The sequence below is a fragment of the Alligator sinensis genome, unplaced genomic scaffold (genome assembly GCF_000455745.1).
Source record: "Alligator sinensis unplaced genomic scaffold, ASM45574v1 scaffold96_1, whole genome shotgun sequence".
Taxonomy (NCBI): Eukaryota; Metazoa; Chordata; order Crocodylia; family Alligatoridae; genus Alligator; species Alligator sinensis.
This window is the reverse complement of record NW_005842402.1, coordinates 1349487-1374766: the sequence shown is the minus strand read 5'-3', so window position 1 is coordinate 1374766 and position 25280 is coordinate 1349487. Positions and strand designations below refer to the sequence as shown.

General features: G+C 42.7%; 2 protein-coding genes across 10 annotated transcripts in view; one reads left to right on the top strand and one right to left on the bottom strand.

The window, feature by feature from the left end:
- Positions 1–2460, top strand: part of RNF146 (ring finger protein 146) — a 13343-nt gene extending 10883 nt beyond the window's left edge. For all 9 annotated transcript variants that reach the window (XM_025211351.1, XM_025211355.1, XM_014522839.2 and 6 more), the window contains one exon: positions 700–2460. In XM_025211351.1, the coding sequence (XP_025067136.1) occupies positions 700–1759 (1060 nt within the window). In that variant the 3' untranslated portion in view covers positions 1760–2460. The remainder of the gene's footprint in view (positions 1–699) is intronic.
- A 137-nt stretch (positions 2461–2597) lies between these two features.
- ECHDC1 (ethylmalonyl-CoA decarboxylase 1) overlaps positions 2598–25280 on the bottom strand; it is a 66586-nt gene continuing 43903 nt past the window's right edge. The window contains exon 6 of the mRNA XM_006029885.3: positions 2598–7072. Coding sequence (XP_006029947.1) covers positions 6667–7072 — 406 coding nt within the window. The 3' untranslated portion in view covers positions 2598–6666. The remainder of the gene's footprint in view (positions 7073–25280) is intronic.

Genomic DNA, 25280 nt, shown 5'->3' with positions numbered 1-25280 from the left:
AAAAAGGGGGGGGGGGGGGGTTTGACCCCAGAAGATCCCCAGATCAAAAAAACCCACACAAATAAAAAGTGGGGCAGAGCACGTGGGGGCAGCATGCGCTGCCCAAAACCAGAGCAGCAGGATTGCTGAGGCTGCAGCTCCCTGAGGCCCCCAGGACCCTAGGTAAGGCTGCTGGGGCTTGCACAGTTGCTGGCCCCAGCCTTCCCTACCCCACCCAGGGAAATACGCCGCATGCCAGAGGGTGCGTGGCACAGGCGTTCCTTGGAGACAAGTAGCAGTGGCGCCAAGCTGTGCTGCTGCTTGTCCCCAGAGAAACATGTCCACGCTCATGTGGACACAGCCAAAAGTTACATGACTGTCTAGCTAACACTGCTGCTCATGGAAGACGGAGGAACTCCAAACTCATTCATTTGTCACTTGGCATACTAGGGTGTTCTACTGAAATCCCAAAGGCTGGGATGCTCAAGGCAATATTTGGAAAAAAATTGAAGTCATTCACCTTGGGTACTTTAATAAAGTCAGTTCTAAGAGATTGAAAACTATATAACATTTAGAAATGTCAGTATTTTTAAAATCTTCATGTTTTCAAAATGTAGTAGTTTTAACTTCACAGAGGTTTCTTCTGAGAGTGGTGATTAGCTTAGGTACCCGTTTGATCTGAAGTGTATAACCTGATTTTATATTTTTGATTCTCTTTAGGATGGCTGGCTGTGGTGAAATTGATCACTCAATAAACATGCTTCCCACAAACAGGAAGACAAATGAGTCATGTTCCAATGCAGCACCTTCCCTGACCGTCCCTGAATGTGCTATTTGTTTGCAAACATGTGTCCATCCAGTGAGTCTGCCTTGTAAACATGTCTTCTGCTATCTGTGTGTGAAGGGAGCTTCCTGGCTTGGGAAACGATGTGCACTCTGTCGGCAGGAGATTCCAGAGGACTTCCTTGACAAGCCAACCTTGCTGTCACCAGAGGAACTCAAAGCAGCAAGCAGAGGCAATGGAGAATATGCCTGGTACTATGAAGGTAGAAATGGTTGGTGGCAGTATGATGAACGTACCAGTAGGGAGCTAGAAGATGCCTTTTCCAAAGGTAAAAAGAGTACTGAGATGTTAATCGCTGGGTTTTTATATGTAGCAGATCTTGAAAACATGGTTCAGTACAGGAGAAATGAGCATGGACGTCGCAGGAAAATAAAACGGGACATAATAGATATACCAAAGAAGGGTGTGGCCGGGCTTAGGTTGGACTGTGATTCTAATTCTGTCAATCTAGCAAGAGAGAGCTCTGCTGATGGTGCAGACAGTACACTGACTCTGGGGGCCGCGGCTCTGCAGCCTCTTGGATCTGTTTCTGCTAGGCCCCTAACGTCAGTAGATGGTCAGCCAACGAGTCCTTCAACACCATCACCTGATGCAAGCACTTCTTTAGAGAACTCTTTTGCCCACTTACAAATAAATGGAGACAGTATGGCTGAAAGAAGTCATACAGGAGAGGGAGAGGAGGACCACGAATCATCGTCTTCTGGTAGGGTGCCAGCTCCTGACACCTCTATTGAGGAAACTGAATCGGATGCTAGCAGTGATAGCGAGGATATGTCTGCTCATCTCCAGCCACACGCGTCCTCTGCTCAGCAGAGACACTTGATTGCAAATGCAAACCAGTCAGTAGTGGAGAGACCAGTTGCAGGGGGTGGGGCAGTAAGCACCAGTGTGAGATCTAGAAGGCCTGATGGACAGTGCACAGTAACTGAAGTTTAAATCTAGAGCCATGTGATTAAAAACTCAGTCCTGTATCTGTAAATTTTCTGTCCCTGTTGGCATTGCACTCAAACCGTAGTGTATTTGGAGTGAGATGGGGTTGGTAAGATGAGAAACTGATTTGGCCATTTAAGTTAGGCTTTTTAACATCTCAGCTGGAAAACTCTTTAAATGTAAGAAAATGGGTTGTCTTGTTTATGGTTTGAAAGCTGTTTAACATTACCCAGAAAGTATCACGTGTTTATTTTGTAGCATTTTACCCCTTGGAACTACTCTCTCCCTTTTTGGCCGATGTATATCCACTGTACAACTTGGATTGTCTTCATTATCTGACTGTTGCATTAAGTGTCTTACTACTTTCTGCATGGATTGATGTATGAAAAGATCACTAAAGCAATGTGGGAACAGGACACCATGTTGGGTGTGAGAGATGCTCAATTTGATGTGAGAAAATAGATGTGAGTTTGGAGCTAAAATGTGTTTTTACTAGACAAACAGCAATCATTTTATCTTCTTCCTTAAATGGAAATGTAAAAATGCTATTAACTTCTGTTGCAAATTCTTATCTATAGACACTTCATGGCGTTTTCACTGGCTTTACCATCTAGTCCTTGTAGTTTTGTTTTTGAGGTCTTTCTTGATCTGTCTTGTTTTTGTTACAAAATTTATAATTTAATAAAACTACATTTTATCAGTAACAATCTACGGTCTGTTTGGACTTTGAACTTTATCAGAGGGAAATCTGTCATGAAGCAGCATGCTCTGGTTTGGTCTGGCTTTGAGTGATCTTGATATTTTTGTTCCTAATGTAGTGTGCTGACCGCACCATGGTATGTACATGTTCTTCTGACTGTCTGAATTAGCGTTAGTTATGGGTTTAGAACCTATGTAGTCTCCAGTCAGAGCTGCTCAGGTTTTTCTCCTGGGGTAAATAAAGAAAGACTTCAGGAGAGAAGCGGACAGGCTGTAATTTACATTCAGGAAGATTGTAAGTGTGTGTGTGGCTGTGTACTTAAACAATCAAAAGGTTAAAGTGTTTGGTCCTAGGGCAAAGCTTTAGTTACATTTTAGGGATTACTTTGCTACTTGTTTATGGCATGACAAATCTATTGTCATGTCCTGAATTGGTGGGTACACTTCCAAGGTTTTCCCTTAATTCACAGCGTAGCTCTGCTGTTGATCCCATGTTTGCTTTTCCTCATGTCTTCAGTAAGATTACAGAACTTGAGAAGCTGTGGTTTGAGAGAACTTAGAAATACTGTATTTGCTTTTCATCTTTCAAATTTTATTAGGAAACTATTTCAGTACATTTCAGCCTAGTCTTCGGAGGGAAGAGAAGTAGGGTGTCGTCTGTGCAATAAAATAAAACAGACTAAGATGGTAATAAAGCATCATCCATTAAAATGTAAACTTAACATGCTTAATAAAAAACAGTGGAAAATGCAGCACATTTCAACTAATAGAGAAATATGGTACCTGCAGTGTGTTTTTAAAGGTACAGTGCTTCAGAACTGAGCTGAAGGGTGCACTTTACACGCCAAGAACGCCCTAGAGATTACAATGATGTCCATTCTGAAATTTGTGGATTTCAAACTGTTCTTCTGAAAAGAAAGCCCACATATTTTAAATCTTATCTTGGTATATGTCACAATTCGAGCAAAAATTTATGCCAGGGTAGCTGCTATAAAGTTACACCATACTCCATTGTCCCACTCGGATTCCTTTGTGGAAAATGAAGATGCAGAACATGGGAACATAAGAGATTTTACTTATTTGCTCTCCACTTCTCACCAAAAATTGGTGGCAATGATTAAAGAGCATACTAAGAGTCATTTCTGGAGGTGGAAAGGAACTTATGACGGAGAGTTGGGACACTTGTGAAATGGGGAAGATGTATAAATTGATGAGCTGTGAAAAGGATTCCTTTATAGAATCACAGAACCGGAGGACCTGTAAGATCATCAAGTTTGGTCCCCTGCCGTGGGCAGGAAGTTATTGGGCTCAGACAAGCCTGACAATGTGCCTGTCCAGCCTCATCTTTAACATCTCCAAGGAGGGTGACTTCACCACTTCTGCTGGGTGTGTTTCAGATTCTTGTCTAGCCTGAATTTACCCTCTCTGTTTATGCCCATTGGTCCTTACTTGTCCCCCCAGTGAGGTGCCTTCCTGAAGAGTTGCTCCCCTAGTTCTTAGTGCTTTCAGCTATCACAAAGCAAAGAATTAAAAAAAAAAATTAATCTCTCTGGTTACATTTAATATGGGTAATGGATATGAATTGCACCATAAAAAGGAAAACAAAATGTTTCCTCTTTAATTTTCTTGTTTGGCTTTCAGCTAGTCATTTTCTTGCTACTTATATTTTAATAGAGGTTCTAATGAGGATTGGGCACCCTTGGGCTGTACAAATACATAATGAAACACACTATCCTAAAGAGTTTGCAGGTATTGGTCCTATCTTAAGGCACATACTGAGATGGGCAAAATGCATAAAACAACTTTCAGCGGACCCAGTTCTAGGCTGCTCAGCCAATGAAGCAGCCTATTCCTGAGGATTTTACTAGTGCTTTTCCTTCTCACTCTTGTCTGAGGTAGACACAGGTTTCTATTGAGCAAAACACCCGGGCTGTCTTTGGCTCCCACTGACAGACTGACTGCAGCTGTGAATTCCTCAGTTAATGGGCTATTAAAGCTAGGCTGGGGAGAGCTTATCAGAGGCAGCAGTTTCACTCTCTAGGTCCAGCTCGAAAGAAGCAGCAAATACTAATTCCTGTCTTTAGACATAAGCCATTACCTTCAATGGGAGACTATTTTCCTACCAATTTTAGCTAAGCTGCTCTGTAGCTCAGTGAATTAAGAGATTTGCAACTTGTAAAGGAAGGGTGGATAGATGCACACTACAGCAATTTTTTTGGGGGTGTGGAATATCTTTTAAATGATATAAAATCTCCACTGCATCCGCATAGAGCTTTAGGGCATGTAAGTAACTACAACAAAGGATCCCTGTAGTGTGCAGAAAGTTGTGATGTACTACCCAGGATTCCCCACCTGAGGCTAGGAAGGGCCAGACCTGAAAAAGTTCTCTGGTGCTTGAATTGTTCTTTAGGTATCTATCCCAGCAAGGGATACACCCAACCCTTTAGGCACCTACCATTTACTGTTTTGCCAGAATATTAGCTGGGGCTTTGTGTACATGTATGTGAGACCCAGTATGCAAGGCTAGGTCAGCATAGGCTTTGCATGCAGTGTACACCCTGGATCAGCTCTAGCTTTGCACACCACATACATCATGTACACCAGATCCAGCCTTGTGCACTGCGCAGTGCATGCTAAACCCCATGCAGTGCAGATGACTAGTCTGGCATGCACCCCATGCAGTGTGCAAGACCTGTGAGTAGCACCCTATGCTTCATGGGCTGGATCTGGCCCACAAGCCTTATTTTGTAACACCCTGGCCTAAGTGGAAGACTGGCTGGAGTGGTGTGATCTGAGTAGTCAGGAAGACTGTGCCTCGGGGATACTGTGCCATACTGTACTCTTCTGGCACAGGCTTAGATGGTTGGAAGTAGGCACCTGATGAGGAAAAATGTTCTTCCATCAGACTAATAGCTAGAATACTCAGTGGAAATATGGAAAACCTAGGGTCAAGTCCCTATCCTACCCTAGTAAGGCCAACATGTGAACCCACATCACAGACAAGTGCTTAAGTCACAAAGCTGGAAATTCTGGGATGGTTTTGTATCTGCATCCTCTTTGTGGAGGTGTTCTTTGAACAAAGGATTAAATAGTCTTTGGAGCAGGGATGTGAATCTCCCCCAACTACTGATCTATAAGTTGATTAATATATTTTTACACAAAGTGAAACAGCTGAGAGAGAGAGAGAGAAAATGCCCTCCACCACTGAATAGCCAATGGGCTGGTGCTTAAGACTGTGGACTCCCTTTACATGTGGAACACATTTAAATCCCTGTTTCAGAGCAGGCTTTTAAACTGGGGCATTCCACAGCTCAGCAAGTGCTCTAACACTTAGGTTGTTCTGGGATGGGACTCAAACTGTAACACTGCACTCTCAGCATACCTAGGGATTGAGGACCACATACTGGGAAATGGGTATTTTGATAGTACCACTTCAGAGCCTCTGGGCTGAAGCATGGAGCCAAAAGTTGGGCAGCTTTGTATAGGCCCATCTGCAGAAACTTAGCCAATGAGGGAATTCAGGGGTCTATGATGCTAGACAGCAGACAACCAACAGCTTGAGGATGTCCTGGTACCTACATGGTGGTACCTGGATCACTAAAAAGGCAGATAAATAGGCATCTAAGTATCTTTGAGGACCTGTGTCTAAGTTAGTTTAGTAGCTCAGTATTCTTGAATTTGTGTCCTTTTCACAAAAAAATATTACCTTAATATGTACCCTTGCTTAAATTTTCAGCTGCAGCACCAAAACCTAATGGAAGATGAAAAATAAACCACCCTCTCACCTTAGTGAGGATCTCACCAGAACTAGTTTGAAATCCTTTGGCCACATGCAGAGGGAAACATACTTTCAATCCTCACTCATCCTAAGCTTCATTTCTAGCGTAATCAAGTCAGCACCTTTCACTAGCAATAATATCCATACAAATTAGAAAAGCAATGACTTCAGTCCCATTCTGAGAGCATAGCAGTTCCATCCCAGCACAGCATTTATCTTTAAACATTAATTTCACTAATCTCCATTCAACCTGTGAGTAGGAAAGCAAACAATCTACTGGGGATTTCTCTCTGTGGTAGCACATCAAATCTAACTCCATGGTATGAAAAGCTAGGAATGTTAATTTCAGCTTAAATTAACAAATCATTAAATGGTTCAAATGTATGGCTTTGTTTTCAAAAGATCAAACATGTTTTTCTTATGCATTGATAATTAATCATTTGTGTTTTGGTCTCTGAGCCAAGGCCTGCACATGGGCAGGCCCACCCCATACAGTTCCAAAAATGTCCTTCTCTTCCCTTAGGGCAGCTTCTAGGTGTAGTTCTCTTCCTGCTATGACTACCTTTTTCATAGCCTGAATCACTTCAGCTGGACCCTTTGTATATTGATTTAGCCACGTACAGGCTTCTTCTAAAGATCCAGTTTCATCTGAAGATGGTAAAATCTCCTCAGCAAGCCTGAGACTCACCGCTCTTTCAGGATCCACTTTGAGAGCGCCACTTAGCAGCTTGAGGGCATTGCCACTACCAATGAGTTGTACTAGTCTGGTAGCTCCTCCCCAGCCAGGTACTAAACCAATCTCTTTGTGGACAAATCTAATTTCGCTTCCTGGAGTCATTAATCTGTTGGTAGGAAACAAAAATTCAGTGGTTAATCTCTGTAGTTACTGTGAACCACATTAAAACCAACTTTACTGTTTCTTGTGTCAGAAGTGAAGTAGCACTAGGTAGTGTGCTATTATGGTCAGAGCCCCTTAAACAACTTGTACCTGGATGCTAAACAAGTTCTTTTTTTAAAGGTGCTGCATACTCACAACTACTACTGTCTTCAGTTTGAGATGTGAATAATCACTCAGACCTTCTGGAAACCAGGCATTATATTTCTTAGACTGCACCAGACAAGCAGACCATTTAGTACTATGACTGCTACCTCTAGTCAGAGGTCATTTTTTACAAGTGCTTTAAAGAAAATGAAGTGTGAAGATGCAGTAAGAGGCCTTCGTGCTGACTCACAAGTGCCAACACAGCCTGCTTCCTTAATTCATGCTGAAAACAACACCAGAAATCAACATCCCCTGAACTAAATGAGCAAAAGCACAAAACTGGTATTTTGAGAGGACAGGTCAAACTCTGGGTGCAGATCTACAGTGTTGTAAAGGTGGTGCCACCTCTCTGAATTATTGTAGCCTCATTTTGCATTTGCAGGCTTCATTTCTGCTCACTTCCTATTTAGAGCCTCACTTTAAAGATCTGGGCAGACGTACATAAAAACTGCTTCAAATCAAGGCAGACATTGAAGTGCTTTCCATTTGTACTGTGTCAGTATCTTATAATTCCCTCCCACCAAAGTTGTATCACATTTTGCAGTAGCTGATGCTGTTGTACCACTTCACTGATAGAGTTGGGAAACAGAGATCACCTTTTACCTACAATTTCCAAGATAGAAACTGCACAGCTTTATGAGAATTTGTTCTCCAGGCTTCCTGAATTCTCTGGCTTGTGCTTCCTGCCATTGTGAGTGTATCAGTTAGGAAGACTAACCAGTTACAGGTCCATTACATTCCCAGAAGCGGTACAGAAGATACTTTCTATCTCCTCAAGCTGCTGGCACTGAGCAAGTAGTGCCACAGCAAGCTTCACAAGTGAGTTTTGACCTACCAGGCCATGCTTTCCACTGTTATAGCATTTTTGCCGGCTGCTTTGCCACAGCATGGCAGCTGAGTACTCAATGATCCTGGCATTAGGTGCTTCCCAGAACTTGTGTCCTGTATTGTTCAGTCTGAACATAATATACTAAGGGAGATATTGAGAGATTTCATTTATGATGGTCTTCTGTGGGATCATGTCTACTGCTGCTTCTGACACAGACCAGCATGGTCTGGTGAGGGTGGATCATGCTGCAGACCCGGGATGACAGTAGTAGCAGAATTTCAGAATGAGCTGGGTGCTTATCCATGAGATCTGCACCAAACTAGACCTGTTGCTCTATAGCCAGGCCAACCAAATGAGGGTACCCCATAAGCAGAGATGTGGGTGGCAATAGCCACTTGGAAACTAGAAACCTCCAACCTCCTCCGTTGTGTGGCCAACCATTTTAATGCAAGAAAATCTACCGCTGGATCAGCCACATAGAAGATGTGCTTTGCTCCCCTAAGGGTGCTGGCACCTAGGTTCATCACTCACTCAGTCTAGGATGTCATGGCTGATTTGCCTGTAAAGAGTTTCTGAAACTGCATGTGCACTGCCATCCTGTGCCCTGCATCTCAGGGCTGAGAGTATACTAACTAACTGCAAGGGGTACTTCTCTGGTATACTCCAGGACATCTCAGGTCAGCAGGGTCAGCTCATGTATGGACTATGGAGTGGTCATACAAGTGTGCAGTTAGGGGCTTGCAGAACTACAGGATGCCCCCCGGTGATGCAGAGAGCGTTTCCCCCAGCACTTCAAGACTTAACGCTACACTGGGACCCAGCCCACACTCTCCTCCCCTTACTAATGAAGTCCTATACTGAAGGGCTGTTCAGCTACTGGCTGAGCAGCTGCCAAAATACTGGAATAGGTCTGGAGGCTGTCAAAGAGCACTGGGAGCGTGCCTAGAAGCTACTGAACATTTAGTAGCTACCCAAGATGGTCATTTTGTCCTGCATGCTGCAAACATAATGAGGTTGTGGGGGGGAAGCATGAATTCTTACTGGAAGCCTGGGTGATGGAGGCTTAGAGGCTTGTCAGTCTCAGGCCCCAGAGACTTGGCCTCAAAAATCACAACAGGATATTTTCATGAGGGAAGACCCTGCAAACTACATTCAATGTTGCCAGATCGCTGGGCAGGGGAAGGGTGTATCAGTTGAAATTTAAGTGAAAGACAAAATTATTAGACTTTTTTGGCAACAAAAGTGGCAAAACATGTTTATGAAATTGCACAAACAAACATCGGGGGCTGCAAGAGAGAAACAGCAAATTGCCTTGTAAAGGGAGCATGGGAGATTTCTGCAACTCTGCAGGAGGTAAGGAAGAGGCAGCTTGAAAATGGGCTCCAGACCAGATTCAGTGCATGCCACTAAAAAGGGAGGGGTCTTTTGGGGGTGAACTTGCAGAACAGGCTTCCTCCGTGTTGTCTGAGGACCGAAAGGGCTCGTAACCCACACTATGCCCCTTCCCCACCGAAAGCACTGACAGGGCCTGAGTTTGGTGGTGGGGATTTATTCCTGTTCACATACTTCCGAGTCTCTGTGGAAGGACTATGTCCCAGTGTTCCCTCCTGCACCAGAAAAGGAGCTATGGAGCCTTTCAGTGAAGACTGAAAGCCAGTGATGGAATATGGGTGAGGAGATGGTTTCTGGAAGGAAGTCAAGATCTGCCTGTGGAACTGCTGAGCTTGCTGAAGGTAAGTTTGTGCACATGATGGAAGGCCCTGTAACTGGAAGCCATAGAATGGAAAACTACTGTCTAAGCTATGAAAGCCCATCTCGGGGACTGGAAAGGAGGGTGGTGGGAACTAATGGCTTGGGCCAAGGAAGGTTTGGGCATGGGGAGCAAAATTGCTTGGAAGCTCTTATTTATTAGTTGAGAATGGCTACAAGAGAATGCTGCTTCCTTTTCCACACGGAGGTTCTTCATCAGCATCTCACCAGGCTCACAGCCTCACTACTGGCCTTAGCCCTGATAAAACCGCACTGAGGCATGTCACTCTTACTGCTCCTTCCCAGCTTTGCCTCATCCTCATTCTGGCCACACGTTGAGTCCTGCCTCTGGCACTGACTTTGGGACTATAGCAGAACCATCAGCAGCTGCAGGCTTTGACTCTGGAAGGGAAGTAAAGCAACAAGGCATCATTGTCTTACTTGTCAAACTTGGTGATAATTCTTAGAGCCCCCTTTAATTGCCAACATGCCATCACAGGAAACTATTTAAATGAAGCTCAGGCTCCTGAGATGGTAGGTACCCACACCTGAAGACTTCAGGAGTTTCCAGAGCAGTCACAATAGTTTCCACTTTTGGTGCATGAATGGGCTGAGAGCCAGAGCCCCCAAACTGCTTTGAGCCTCTCCTCTTTCTCCAAGTACACATGAATCTGGGCTCTGGGTATAGCACACCTTGGGTCTTGTACACAGCAGGCCAGTTGAAGAATAGGCAGGAATATTACTGGTGCTGCCGGAGTGAAGGGGCACTGCTACACACCAGTGGGATTTGTGAGCAACCAAGCAGGAATTCCCTCTGGTTGACATCTCCCAAGTCAAGATGAGGCTGGCCTCTCCCAAGGAGGATGAAGGCACAAGGGGCAGGTGGGTCCTTGTTGATATCTGCGTCACCCCAGCTGACAACTAGCACATCTGCTTCATGGTCCCAAAAAGGAGCAGGGTTTCTCTGAAATTCTTCAGGCCTGCACTCCAAGCCTGGGGCTGATTCCAGTGCATGTTCTGAGCCTGCCTATGGTCCTCATTCTCCACATCACTGCCTCTGAACAAGTCCAAGTACACTCCTTACTCAGCAATGACACACGGCTCTATGGTGTCATTCCCAATGAGTTTCTATGACAGCTCTTCATAGTAAAAGCACATTGACTGGTGGGCACCTGAAGCCTGGCTGGTGTCTTGTACTGGGATTTCCAGACTTTTGCCTTGGTCCTGACTGTGCCTGTGAGCTGCCAACTCTACTGTGATCTGTTCTTAAATGGCCTGGTTTCAGTGGCTGTCCCACAGGACCCACTGAGTGCTCTCCTCACGCTGGATGGCAAAGAGGTCAAGAATCTCCAGCTGGTAAAACATTTTGAGGTCATTTTCTGAAGTTCCAGTTATTTGTTTGGTAGGAGGGTGGGAAGGTGCATGCTACTCTCAAGAAGCCAGATCAGCAAAGTAGTGGTCTTGCAGTAAGTGGCAACTGCCTTCCTTCCCACCTATTATATTAAGGTTCAGGTTACATGCAGGGCCTGTGACTACACAGCAGAAGAGTTGACAGGGCAGAATGGAAGTGGGAAGCCCAAAGCATAATGAGATGCTGCTGGGCTGACTCTCCTTAAAGGAACGGAAGGATATAACCTGATGGGCTTTACTCTAAGGCAAGTTGGAGTTGTTTCTATTTTATCCAGTTATTTTTGATTTGGGAAGAGCCGAGTTGTAGCATGCTAGTATTACATATGGCACTACTCACTATTTATTGCTTTTAATGCACAATAAACATTATGTCTGTCCATACCCTGGGTTTGATTTATTCTAATTAATGACCACAGTAAAACAAGCTCTGATATATAGCTCTACTCTATTTGTGCCTTATACTGTACACATTAGAATAAAATCACTGCTCTCTCAACATGTAACGCTGCATTATTATTTTCAAAGGTATCTCATCTTTACTTTGCTCATTGTTATCTCACACGTGTCTTAGTTAAGAACTCACCCTATGGTTTGTTAATCCATTTCCCTTAGGAAGCAACTACAGCAGTGGGTTGTACTTCCCTCCATATCATATTCATGGTGATACTCATTAAGTGTCTTCCAAAAGCGATTAAAAGTCTTTTCTGCTTTGAGTTGAGTGCAAAAAAAAGGAAAATAAAGTAGGAGAAGGGTAAGCCATTATGAAGAAAGAAAGCTCAATAAAAGGAGACAAGCAGGTGTTCCTTTTTAAGGCCATGCTAAAGGTTAGGTCCCTTGCTGTTATTTCTACAGAAACAGAGAGTAAATGATACATACAAAGTCAGTCAGTCCATAGGGGATTGCCTACCGCTCAAACACTAATTGGCTTTCAAAAAATAAATCATGTAACAGTGAAATCTACCCAGAGACCCTTTTCTCAAGAAAGCAGTCTACCTTAAAGGAAATCAACTGATGCAAACAACTTTAAAGAGGGATTTAAAATTGCATTCCTTTGAAGATGCAAGGTGCTCAAAGGAACTACTGTTTCTGAACCAGGATGCTAATACTATTATTGTTAACAAAGCACCATCAGAGTGTAATGGGATTTTACAAAATGCCCACAAAAAGGAAAACAATACAGTGATAGAGAGATTATACCTTAGCTTAGACCCCATGCACGTCACAGGACAACAACCCACATTGAAGAATGCAGGGAGGCAATATTATAATGATTAACCAAGACAGGTGTTGTGAAGGAAGGTTTGAACAAGAGAGAAGGCACTTAATTAAAGTTTCCATGCAGGTGATCCAAACCCATCACCTCCAAGAGGATTCCCTTGCTACCTTCTTCCCAACTTATTACATCTTTTTTACTACTTATTGTAGTAAAGGCTGCTATAAAGCATTTTTTTTGTGAAGCTAAACCTGCACGTAGTCTAAAATCCACATAAGATTCAGCTTACCTTAAAACAGGCTGTGCATTATATGAGTGCAGGATAAATTTAGTGACTGGAATTTGGGATCATTTGGGCAAAGGGGGCTCTGTCAGACATTAGCCATTTACAAAATCACCTGGTTCTCCACACTGTTTTATTATTATTATTTTGGTTTTATTGAGTCCTTTTGCACACACCTGGGGACTCAAATTCTGTCTCTAATTCTCCCCATGCTAAATCCCAGCCATTAGGAATTCAACTCAGCACCTGCTGCCCCTCTGCTGAATACTGAAATGAGTTATTATGGGTAAAGTTAATAATGCCTGATCAGCATGGGCTATGCCTAAGCACCTAAAAACCAAAAATGCACAGCAAGACAAAGTTTCCTTAAAGCCAGACCGCTTTTGAGTAGTCTGTTGTCATAACTTGCCAGTTCCAGATTTTGTGGTCACCAAGCCTGTGCACTGAAGGTTCAAATCCTACCCATGGTTGTTTCCAGCAAATGCGCTGTAGACATTGCATGCCCTCTTTCTGGAGGGGCTCATTTTGGAATTGTTCTGGTTTAAGAACAATATTTGTTATGCATTCTAAAATTTACATGCAATGTCATACTGTCAAGAAATTAGTATTAATTAAACAGAGGGAAGATGGAAGTCCCTGGTCTGCAGTTAGGAAAAAGTAATCTGACTCAATCTTCATATCCAGAACAATGAAACTGAGCGAGATCACAGGTAAACAGATTACTTGAGAGTGAAGTGCTGTAACTCATAGGTCGCTCTGCACCCAGTGAAATCTACATCCTTAACGGGTACATGCAGACATTACACTTAGATTGAACCCTACCTAAGTAGGGTTAAGTCAATCTAAGTGCCGACCTGTACATTCAGCAAGGTTAGATCAGACAAAATGTGGCTGGCCCGATCTAAATTAGTTCACCTGGAATGAGGAATGAGTTAGTCCAATCTAATGAATGTCTGTACACGTTTGGAATGCAGCCCCAGGGGTGAGAAAGCCTAGCCTAGCCGCTTACCTCAGCCCAGGGACTGTGCTTTTCCAACCTTTCCTCCCCCTGGACCAAGGTATTTCTAGCGTCCCTCCCCTTCCAAGATGGACAACCTCCCAGCAGACCTGCCAGCCCCCACAATCCTGCCAACTGCCTCCCTGCCCCAAACCCCACAGTCCCCTGCCTGATCCTGCCCACCCCTTCCCTCCCCTTGAATGATATAGATCATGTTCCTGGTGTGGCTTCCAGCACCGGTGACCATCTGCACAAGTGGGACCCAGTTTAAAGTAAGTCATGTGATCAAAGATCATATCTGCATATACCCTAAGCTAGAACCCTGACTCCCCTACACAATGCACAGGAAGTTCAAGCCAATTGGGATTTGTCCAAGTTCTCCAGCAGAAAATACAAAAAGTAATCAGGTGCAAAGACCACCTGGGCTGGCAGAAGATATCTGCCTGCTCCAGATGCTCAGCCATGACCACCCTTCTGAAAGAAGGTAAACACCTTCCCCCCAGTAACATACATGCCTGTTCAAATCCCCTCCATGCCCAACAATTCCTACCAACTGCTGCCCCACCCAGCCAAAGGAAGGAGTTGGGCTCCCCTTTCATTTTCCTCTACTGTTCCTTGATCAGGAGAAAATCCACCAGAAATCCATCTCTTTCCCATGCTGCTTCCAGATTTACCTATCCCTGGGAATTTAAACACTTTAAAACTCTGTTAGCAGAGAGTTAAGGTTACCTGGTGGATCCTGGTGCCAAATTCAGGTCTACTTATGCTTCTCAAGACACAGCATTGAGATGCATATCACTGCAGCAACAGAATCGTAATTCTGTCTTAATGTCCATATTAACACTCTAGCCTTATACAGACTATAAAAAAAACCAAGGACAGACAGAGAAATACTTTTGGGCAGTATTCTCTTGGCCAAGTTTGGTGTCAAGTCAGCAAATGACCTACTTACCCTTATCTTACTAAGCATTTTAAAAAGAAATCACCTCAGATTTCCTGTTACAAATCATAGAATCATAGCAAGTTAGGCTTGGAAGGGCCCTCAGAGCAGGACCATCCCCAACTAGATCATCCCAGTCAAAGCTTTATCTAGCCAGGTTTTGAAAACTTCCAAGGATGGAGACTCTACCACCTCTCTGGGTAACCTGTTCCAGTGTTTTGCTACCCTCCGAGCGAGAAAATTCTTCCTAATATCTAACCTAATCTTCCCTTGCTGCAACTTGAGACCACTGCTCCTTGTTCCTTCATCTGCCACCACTGAGAACAGTCCAGCTCCATCCTCTTTCGAACCACCCTTTAGGTAGTTGAAGGCTGCTATTAAGTCCCCTCTCAGTCTCCTCTTCTCTAGACTAAATAAGCTCAGTTTCCTCAGTCTATCCTCATAAATCATGTGCCCCAGCCCCTCACCATTACTGTCACCCTCTGCTGGACTCTTTCCAGTTGTCCATATCCTTTTTGTAGTGAGGGGCCCAAAACTGAACACAGTACTCCAGATGTAGCCTCACCAGTGCTGAACAGAAGGGAATAATCACTTCCCTTGACCTGCTGGCAACACACCTGCCAATGCAGCCCAGTATGCCGTTAGCTTTCTTAGCAACAAGTGTACACTGCTGGCTTATATTCAGCTTACTGTCCACTGTAACCCCAAGTCCTTTTCTGCAGAGCTGCTGCCCAGCCAGTCAGTCCCTAGCCTGTACCAGTGCATGGGATTTTTCCATCCTAAGTGCAGGACTTTGCACTTGTCCTTGTACTTCAGAGGATTGGGCCAAAAGGAATCTCATGATTTGTCTAGGTCACTCTGAATCCTAGCCCTACCCTCCAGCATATCTACTACTGCCCCAAGCTTGGTGTCATGTGCAAACTTGCTGAGGGTGCACTCTATACCATCTTCCAGGTCGCTGATGAAGTTATTCAACAAAATCAGCCCCAGGACTGACCCCTGGGGCACTCCACTTCATACCGTTTGCCTACTAGACATTGATTACTACCCTCTGAGCCTGAGCTGTAGCCAGTTTTCTATCCACCTTACAGTCCATTCATGCAGCCCATACTTCCATAGTTTACCTGCGAAAATGTTGTGGGAAACCGTATCAAAAGCCTTGCTAAAATCAAGGCACACCATATCCACAGAGCCAGTCACCTCATCATAGAAGGCAATTAGGTTGGTCAGGCATGACTTGCCCCAGTGAATCAATGCTGACTGTTCCTAATCACCTTTTTCTCCTCCAAGTGCTCAGAAAAGGAGTCCTTGAGGACCTGCTCCATGGTTTTTCCAGGAACTGAGGTAAGGCTGACTGGTCTGTAGTTCCCTGGATGCTCCCCCTTCTCTTTCTTAAATATGGGCACTATGTTTGCCCTTTGCTAGTCATCTGGGACCTCTCCTGTTTGCCATGAGTTTTCAAAGATGATGGCCAGTGGCTCTGCAATCACATCATCTAACTCATTCAGTGCCCTTGGGTGAATCCCATCTGGCCCCACGGACTTGTACATGTCCAGCATTTCTAGGTAGTCCCTAACCTGCTCTTTCACCACTGAGGGCTGCTCACCTCCTCCCCAAACTGTGCTGCCTGGTATAATAGGCTGGGAGCTGACCTTACTTGTGAAGACTGAGGCAAAATAGGTATTGAGCACTTCAGCCTTTTCTGCATCCTCTGTCACAAGGTTGCCTCCCCCATTCAGAAAAGGACCCACAATTTCCATGATCCTCCTCTTGCTACCGAAATACTTGTAGAAACTCTTCTTGTTACTCATCACATCCCTTGTTCCAGTTCTGCTTTGGCCTTCCTGACTTCATCCCTACATGGCCAAGCAATATTATATTCTTCCCTAGTTATTTGTCCAAGTTTCCACTTCTTATAACCTTCCTTTTTGTTGTCACCCTTGTTGCTTTCCCCTCTGACCCTAACCCAGAGACTCTCAAAAGGCATATCTCCAATTTCATACTGGAGCTTTGAGCAATCATATGGCTCTTTTACATAAAGCACAATCCCTCCTCCTGTTCTCTCCTGCCTGTCTTATCTGAACAGTCTGTACCCATGCATAACAGTGCTCCAGTCATGCGAGCTCCCACCAGCTCTCTGTTATTCCAATCACATCATAGTTCCATGGCTGTGCAAGGACTTCCAATTCTTCCTGCTTGTTTCCCAGGCTCCGTGCATTGAGGTACAGACACCTGAGGAAACTAGTTGATTGCCCCGATTTCTCAGGAAGCATGAGAGCACCTCCCCTGTTGCCCTCTCCCTGCTTGCTCTTCCTCCAGGTCTCCTGCTTCCCCACTTACCTCAGGACTTTGGACTCCATCCCCTAGGAAACCTAGTTTAAAGCCCTCCTTCCTAGGTTAGCAAGCCTGTCTGCGAAGACACTCTTCCCTCTCTTCATCAGGTGGATCCCATCTCTTCCCAGCAATCCTTCTTCTTGGAAGAACACCCCATAGTCAAAGAAGCCAAATCCCTGCTGGCGCCACCACCTGTGCACCCAGGTATTCATCTGCAGGATGCACCTGCTCCTGCCTGGGCCCTTTCCCTTGACCAGAAGGATCAATGAGAATATAACCTGAGCCCCCAACTCTCTCACCCTTGCACCCAGAGCCCCATAGTCACTTTTGACATGCTCAGGGTCTCCCCTGGAAGTATCATTGGTGCCCACATGGATGAGCAGCATGGGGTAGTAGTTTATCCTTGCTCAGAAGAGTCGTGATAAGAGACTGCCTTCACATACACATCCCATCCCTTCACTTACACATCAGTTCCCTGAGACCACTGTTATATTATGCCACCAAATGGCGGAGAATCTCCAATTACAAAGTTTTTCTGTTACCACCACTGACACGCTCTATGAAATCAGTGATGAAATGAGGTATATTTGTATGCTTCTCATCACACTGAAGTAATAACTATGCTAATCTCCAACTAATTCCTCCACCCTCCAATGCAACTACAACTAACAGTGAAAACAGCTGAAGCACATGCTGTTAAATGTTACAATTCAAATCTGTGGAATGCACATATTATGACACATCCTCTTAGAACATCTTCCAATCCATTATGTATGGTCCCCCTTCTTACTCAGATGTTCCCAAAGGCTACTGCCAGCTCCAAAGTGTGGGTGGGGGGAAGGGAGTAGCAGTGGTAACTTGTCATTCCATGATTTGCAGAAATTTTAGTGGAGCCAAATTCAGCATTTCAGAAAACCACAAGGCTCAGGTAGGTAACCTTAACTGTGCCAATAAAGCTTGGAAGTCATTCAACATCCAGTTTTGGTATTTTTAAGGAGCTTATTGTTAGGGTATTTATGCATCACAGTGAGAAAAGGGTGACTAATGCAGGCAATCTGGATTTTGTTTCCATTGCTCTCACAAAGTCATGGACATGTGAACTGAGTTACCTTGAGACAGGGAATCTTGAAGCAAAAAACCTAACAGCAGTTGTTTTGGGGCAGTTATATGCAAATGAACACCTGTCCTGCGAAAAAAGGCAATGGTGTATCAAAAGCAATCAGGGAATCATTTTACATTTGTTCCAGCACACTTTTGCTCCTGGATGGGATTGGAATAAGTCTGATGCCTAAAACTATCAAAATAGGCAGACAGATTTTTTTAAAATTATTATTATAAAGGACATAAAAAGGAAGAAGCATTTTGTAGGAGTATTTAGCCTCTTCATTTTCCAGATGTTGAGAGCCTTTATACTCATAAAAATAGCATTAGAAGAAAAGTTTAGTAGAAAAACAATTATTTTCATCATGTTCAGTTATAGATTGTAAATGTTTGTCTGGACCTAGAAGCAGGTTTGGGTCTTTCATTCTTTGGAGTGATCCAGGAAGCACTGCAGGGGTTTACTGACACCTCACAGTCAGCCAAGTTTAGAGAAGAGCCCCATAAAGTTATTGGAGTCAACCTGCTTTCCTGGCTTCACAGGTACATTTTCAACAAGACGGAAGAGGTGGGAATTGAAAACTATTGTGCAGTCAGCCCTTGCCATCTCTAACAGACTCTTCCTCTTATTGAGAACGAGCCCCTGCTGGTCCAAAAGAAGTCAGTCCAGCTAAGAACTGACCATAACTCTCCCTTCAGTTCACAACATAAAACTCTGCTTTCAAAATACTGGTTCCATCGACAAAATTTCCCTTGTCACCTCCTGGTCAAGATAAACCAGTAATCTGATAACTGGGGCCATTTATTTACAACCCCTCCCTCTACCCTTCACCATGCACCAAAGCTTTTATATAGGATTTTACTTCAAAACAAAGAGCACATTAGCTAGAGATTTCCTGGAGTCTCTGACAAATTTTGAAGCAACAATGTGTCACAGGAAGAATGTTATGAAGTAGAAATATAGCATTACTACACAGAAATAATTCAGCTAGTCAACAATGTGGGTGATAAGCAGTTTGAAGCCCTCACTTAGATTTTCATGTCAGATGCAGTCAAAATTCAAGTCTTAAAAATAAAATTTCCAAAAAGCAACTTTGGACTAATTCTTTAATTGCATGGTGCATGCTCCTTTTGCCTCTTTTTCACTATACCATCAATTCATTAACCTGGTACTCCGAAAACTGACAGAAAGTATTCAAAGATTTTTCTAAAATTTGACCATATAACCCCATCCTCATTCTTCTCACACAAGATCAGCAATCATAGAATCATCATCAGGAAAGCTATCCATAATTTTACCTGCCTCTCATTTTTGGATGATTAATTATATGGGCTTCTAAAGATATATAAAAGTTTGATTCTACTGTCAGAGAACAACTCCTGGTTAACAAGTTTGGGCAGGCTTTCAAACTATAAGAATACAATGAACGTTTGCCAGGCATGACTTCCCTGTTCTTTTCTAAAGAAGCTCACCAACACACATATACCACCCCCCTACCACTACCATCTTATGAAGAGCCTTTTGTGTTTCTGCTCAAGGCAACAAAGGAATAAGGCAATAATGCATTACAATAATTGCTGCCTTACCATTGGGGATGACAGGAAGTGAACAGATCTATTCCACTCGCAACACAAAGAGAAAATTTTCCTGTGAAAATATTATACAATTGATAACCCCACACTTCTGCTATATGCTTTTTCTGCTAATCCAAGGAGAGGGCTGAAATTATAAGGGTGTGGGGGGTAAGCCTGTTATTCTTTAAAATCAAGTAAAAAAAATGTTCATTATGCAGAAAAATGAAATGGGTAACCATGCAGAAATAAACAATGCCAAACATTTTAACTGAAAATGATATATTTTTAAATATCTTTCTAGAAAATCTCTCTCCCATGAATATTTTTAAAGTGCAAACTGGGAAAGCTGCTCTTCAGTCCCAATTATTGGGTACACTAACCAAAAAAAGCTGTGCAAAATTAGCTTCCCTCCTGATTTTAACTTACTTCTCAGGAAGGGGAACAGCTGAAGCCTAGCATCTTTGCTTCAAAGAGAAAATGAGTAGGTCATGGCTACTGTTTTAGTAAACCAACTGAACGGACCAGTCCCCCTTTTAGTGATTGTAAGCATAGTTTCCTTTATCCAGATTTAAATAAATTAAAACAATATCCAAGAGCTAAAATAAAAATTTCCAAGGGACAGTCCCAAGTACAGAAGTTCTGGGCACTTCCTAAGTATCCTAGCCAAAATGCTAGGCTTCATGTCAGCATAAAGAATCACACAAGCACTACAGATGCTTCACTACTAGGTGAAGGTGTTGGAGCAGGATTTCCATAGAGGACTATCTCTGACAAGTGATCACAGACATCATGGCAAAGGTATCTTATAAACAGATTTTCAGTTAAAAATTATGGGAGGAGTAAATTCATGATTCTTCCAATGTTTTGGACTCTGAAGAAAAATAACAGATGGAGCAGTGTCTGAGGAACACACTTCAAGACATTTTGAAAACTTTGAGACTTTTTGCTGAAGGAAATTAAGATAAACCTCCACATGTGTATTCAGACAAATCAAGCAAAAAGGTTGGGATAAGAGAGTTAGTTTATCAGGTCAAAACTGCGTTTTCTAGGTTTTCAGTGAAGAATGATAATTTGGGAATAGACAGAGGTAGTCAGCGGTGTAATGCTTAAGTCAGGCAAAAGGAAGGGTAGGAATGCACCCTGTAGACTAACTGAATCAGAGATGCACAAGCTTTTGTGAGCAGAGCACAGCATCTAATGAAGTCAACTCTTTCTCATGAAAGCTTGTGTGTCTCCAAATCTGTTAGTCTCTAATTTGGGAATAGAACTGTTTAGGTTTTGGGTTTCGAAAACCTTAAGTTTCTAGCTAAAACCCAAAAAGCTTTATTGAAAATGACTTTGAAAAATTAAAATGATTTTTTTAATTGAAAAGTTTTAGTTTTAAAAAAATTATTAAACAGAAAAAGATTTTTCTCTTCAAAATTTCTTGTAACAAAAATTGGTGTAATGTGACTGAGACACAGGCCATTTAGTCCAGTGGCCAGGGCAGCGGGCAAAGAGGGATCTGAGACAATACTCAGGAACCAAGAACCAAAGGATCTGAATCCAGAAGTCAAGGACCAGAACAAGGAGTAGAGCCTCAGGAGCAGAAGAGTTAATGAGCCTTTGGTCCTCAAGTTGCCATAAGTGTGCTTGAGGAGAGGACATACTGCATGTCCCAGCTAATCAGGCATCGTGCAGATGTAGCCATCATGACCAAGAAAAGTTTACTGTTAGGGTTCCTGGCAACTGATAATTTCTCTTCCAGGATTCTTTATGCCTGATATAAATGGTTCTCAAGACCAAAACAAAGAAACATCGTATCTGTATGTACTTAGTTAGATAACTGTGGGCCTCAGTGACGTCCCTTGAAATGAGGGACACTGGAGAAACATGCTTTACATTCTTTCTTCTGTGCTTGAGTCTAACTTCTGCTGCTACTGGTCTTTATCAGGGACTAGCTCTGAAAAGTCCGTGAAAAAAATCTCTTTGCACCATAAATGCAACTGTGGTGAGATGTAGATTCTCCGTGGCATGATATGACCCTCCAAAGTGATCAGACTTGCATGGCTTTCTGTCTATAACAGTAATCCTTAATCTCTGCTTGCCCATAGGACATAACACTGAGTAACACACTGGGAAACATCATATTTTGATCTTTCTGTCAACCTCAGTTTTGACTTCATAATTTTTTTTAAGTAATGTTAGAGAATCTTGAAGGCAATACATCTCCACATGACATATAGGTGGAAGACAACTTATTTATATTACCTGACGCTTCTGCACTAACTTTCACTGACAGATCCAAAGTATACCGTATAATTTATTAACTAATTAATTCTCTTAATACCTGTTAGGCTAGACACATGACATGTTAACTCCCGTGTCATTTACATCAGCTTGTCCCTCAATCTAAAATTACACTGGGAGAAAGTAGACAGTTATTCTGAAGTAGCTGCTAGAGAAGGCACTATTAAAGTACTGCTCCACAACATGGTAGGGGTATATATGATGGTCTGCTTGTACTGAACAAGTAGCTACACCAAAGTGCCTATAGCATGCAATGACATATTTTTTACAGCTGTTTTTTTCCTGGGTAACTCTACTGTAATTTTAAGTTACTTATACTTTGGGACTAATGTGGAAAGGGAGTTCACACCAATGTAAATATGCCACGAGACTAGACTGTGTCAGGAAAGTAAGGGATCACTTCAGTTGCATCTGCAATTCAGCAGCCTGAGGTACTGAACACAGTATTTGTTTAACAGTACATAGCAGCCCTTACACAGCATTTTGTGTCTCAGATAAAGAAGGATCACATGCCTGTTTGAAACTAGAGATAGGCAAGATGCAATTACATATGCTAGAATTTGGTCAGGATATAAGTAAGGGTTAATATTGCTATACTGACTAGAAGTTCTTTAATGATCGAGCGTTTTTTTCCGTTGCTATTGCTTTTGTGTTTGCTTTTCTATTAGTATTATTTGGTCTTGTCTGGATGCAAAGGCTGCTTTAAAAATAAAAAATAAATTACAAATGGTAACTCCAATTAAAATGGATGCTACATGAGGAAGCTAGTTACTTAGAAAGTAACAGCGGCTTTGGATCACCAATTCTATGATCTCATTCACAGTGCTCAGGAAAAGATGGATGAAGGGCAGGCACATTTCCAGCAGTGTCACACATTCTGCAGAAATATTTATAGCTGCATTTGGCAAATTCTCTTTTCATCATGATTACATTATCTTCACAATCTTTTCATTTAAAAAACTGGCAAAAAAAAATCTAAGATCAGGTAAGGGATTATTTGTTTTCATTATACTTTGTTTAATGTGAACACAGCAGCCAATAAAAGATAACTTGGAAATAGCACTGAACTGTATGTCACAGATATAGTGATCGTTACGTTCAGAATTGCTGCACATCTTCCATTTAGAGTTCTTGGTTACAATGATCATCAACTACTGTCTTACCCAACACAGCTTAGGAAAAGGAGGGAAACCCAAGTTTTTATACCTAGGCTCAGGCAGTTGATGCATCATTTAATAGCTTTTCCATATCTTAATAGAGTTTTTTCAAAATGTTGGATATGTCCCTTGGGGGCAAGGATATCAAGGCCCAACAGTCAGAGCATTAGAGCCTGGGATGTCTCATGGTTACAGAGTAAGGGCACATGAAAAAGTTATTGTAGGTTAGGGTAAAGAAAACTGACAGCTATTTCATAGTAACTGCCTGTATACATGTGCTACCCTGGGTGTCTGCTTGCCACTGAAGGGTAATGATCTTTCCTGTGACTTAAGAACATGTACACAGAACTTCCTGTGGAATAGCTCATGGGTTGTATCAGATCATAACTTACCTCCCAGTAAACTTGTTCTGGTGCCCACGCAAAGGAAGCCCCATTGTGACTAGACTGCAGCTGATGCAGTGGTACCTGAAAATAATATCTTTACTGTCTGGACCATTCCACTTGTTCCAATGGGTGCTTATGGTTATACTTTAAATGCTGATGATTATACTTTGGACACCTATACTAATCACCATTTTACTATGAGAAGCATGTGATAAGAAAGGAGAGGAAATACTGTGTAGAGAACATCTGCACCATCTCCCCTGAATGAACACAGCCTTAGAGCATACTTCTTACTTTTCAAAGTTTGTTCTACCCTTCAGAAAGTGAAGCTTCACCTTTTTCAGTCCTGAAGGCCTGCTAAAATGAAAACAATTTTCCCATAAGAATTAATATAAATAAATAAAATTAATTACCAGGGCACTCAGCATCAGTGACATGAGCACCTGGTAGGTCAGGGCTAGCTCGGCCGGCGCCATGTCTTTGCTGCTTACCCAGACCCAGGCCACAGAGGTGGTACTGTTGGTCCCCCACTGGGTGGCAGGTTGGGGGTAAGGGGGCAGTCATGGCCACAGTTGTGCTCACTGCAAGTGGCGGGATCATGGCATAGCGTCCAGGGCTCCCCCAGTGCAAGTCATAGTGTGAGTCATATACCCGCTGCGGCTGGCCCGTGTGGGCAGCTACATAGTGGAGGCAAGCTAAATTGCACATTGAGGCTGCGTACTGCTGATGCACTGTAGTGCTAGTGTACACTCCCTGCTGCCAGCTGTACGATGTCCATGAGCATTATAATGAAACTTGTTGAGTGCTAACTGGAATCAGGTATTAATGTAAAATGAGCATTATAGTAAAACAGCACTAAGCGAAACAGTTAAGCAGGGGTTGCCTGTATTCTGTTCCTATTTAAGTCTCCATAAAACCAAACTATGTTATACATTTGAACTACAGACTATGTGTGTATTCTCTGTTCCAAGTGAGGTGGTCTATCACCCGCTTACAATAAAATCAAATACCAGTAATTGGAAAAAAATCTTGCTTTTAACACCACTATGATTAATTAAGCATCAATCAAATGTACCAAGCCAAAAAGGTTCACAGGATTTTAAAGGCAATACTTCAGTGAACTCTAATGAATCTGAAAACTTCTGGTTCTTTTAAAATTTGTCGTAAAACTGTACTAATAATAAAAATATGCAGTGATGCATGAATGTTCAGTGAAATGTTAAGATTGTGCACTGATTTTTAGAGAGATGGAGGGAATTGTAAACAAGCACCTAAAGTTACCAGCACCCACATATCTATATTTAACTATCACTTCTAACCTTAGAAATGTGCAATGACTCTTTGGATATTTTTGGCCTCCAACCCTCCCCCTGGAAATGTGCTGTATTTGGTGAAAAGTGCTTTGTCAGTCTGGACTTAAGAGCTCATGAATATGCAAATACCCTTTATTAAATTCATGTCATGTTCTGCCTTGTGAAAAGAGCTATTGTGCACTTTTATTTGCAATTTTATTGCAAATAAAAAGGATCTTGTTTATCTGAAAGCTGCTTCTGATAAAAATAAAGGCTGAAATCCTTACACAGGGAAAATGTTTCTAAAGAAGCAAGTGAATTGTGTTCCGACATTTTGAAACCTACTGTTGGAAATGCTTGCCTTTAAAATACTGATGTCTTTACAACTTTCTGAGGAGCAAATTACCAATAACCGAAAAGAAATGCATAGGCGTCTCTGAGACAGGTGTGCTGAGC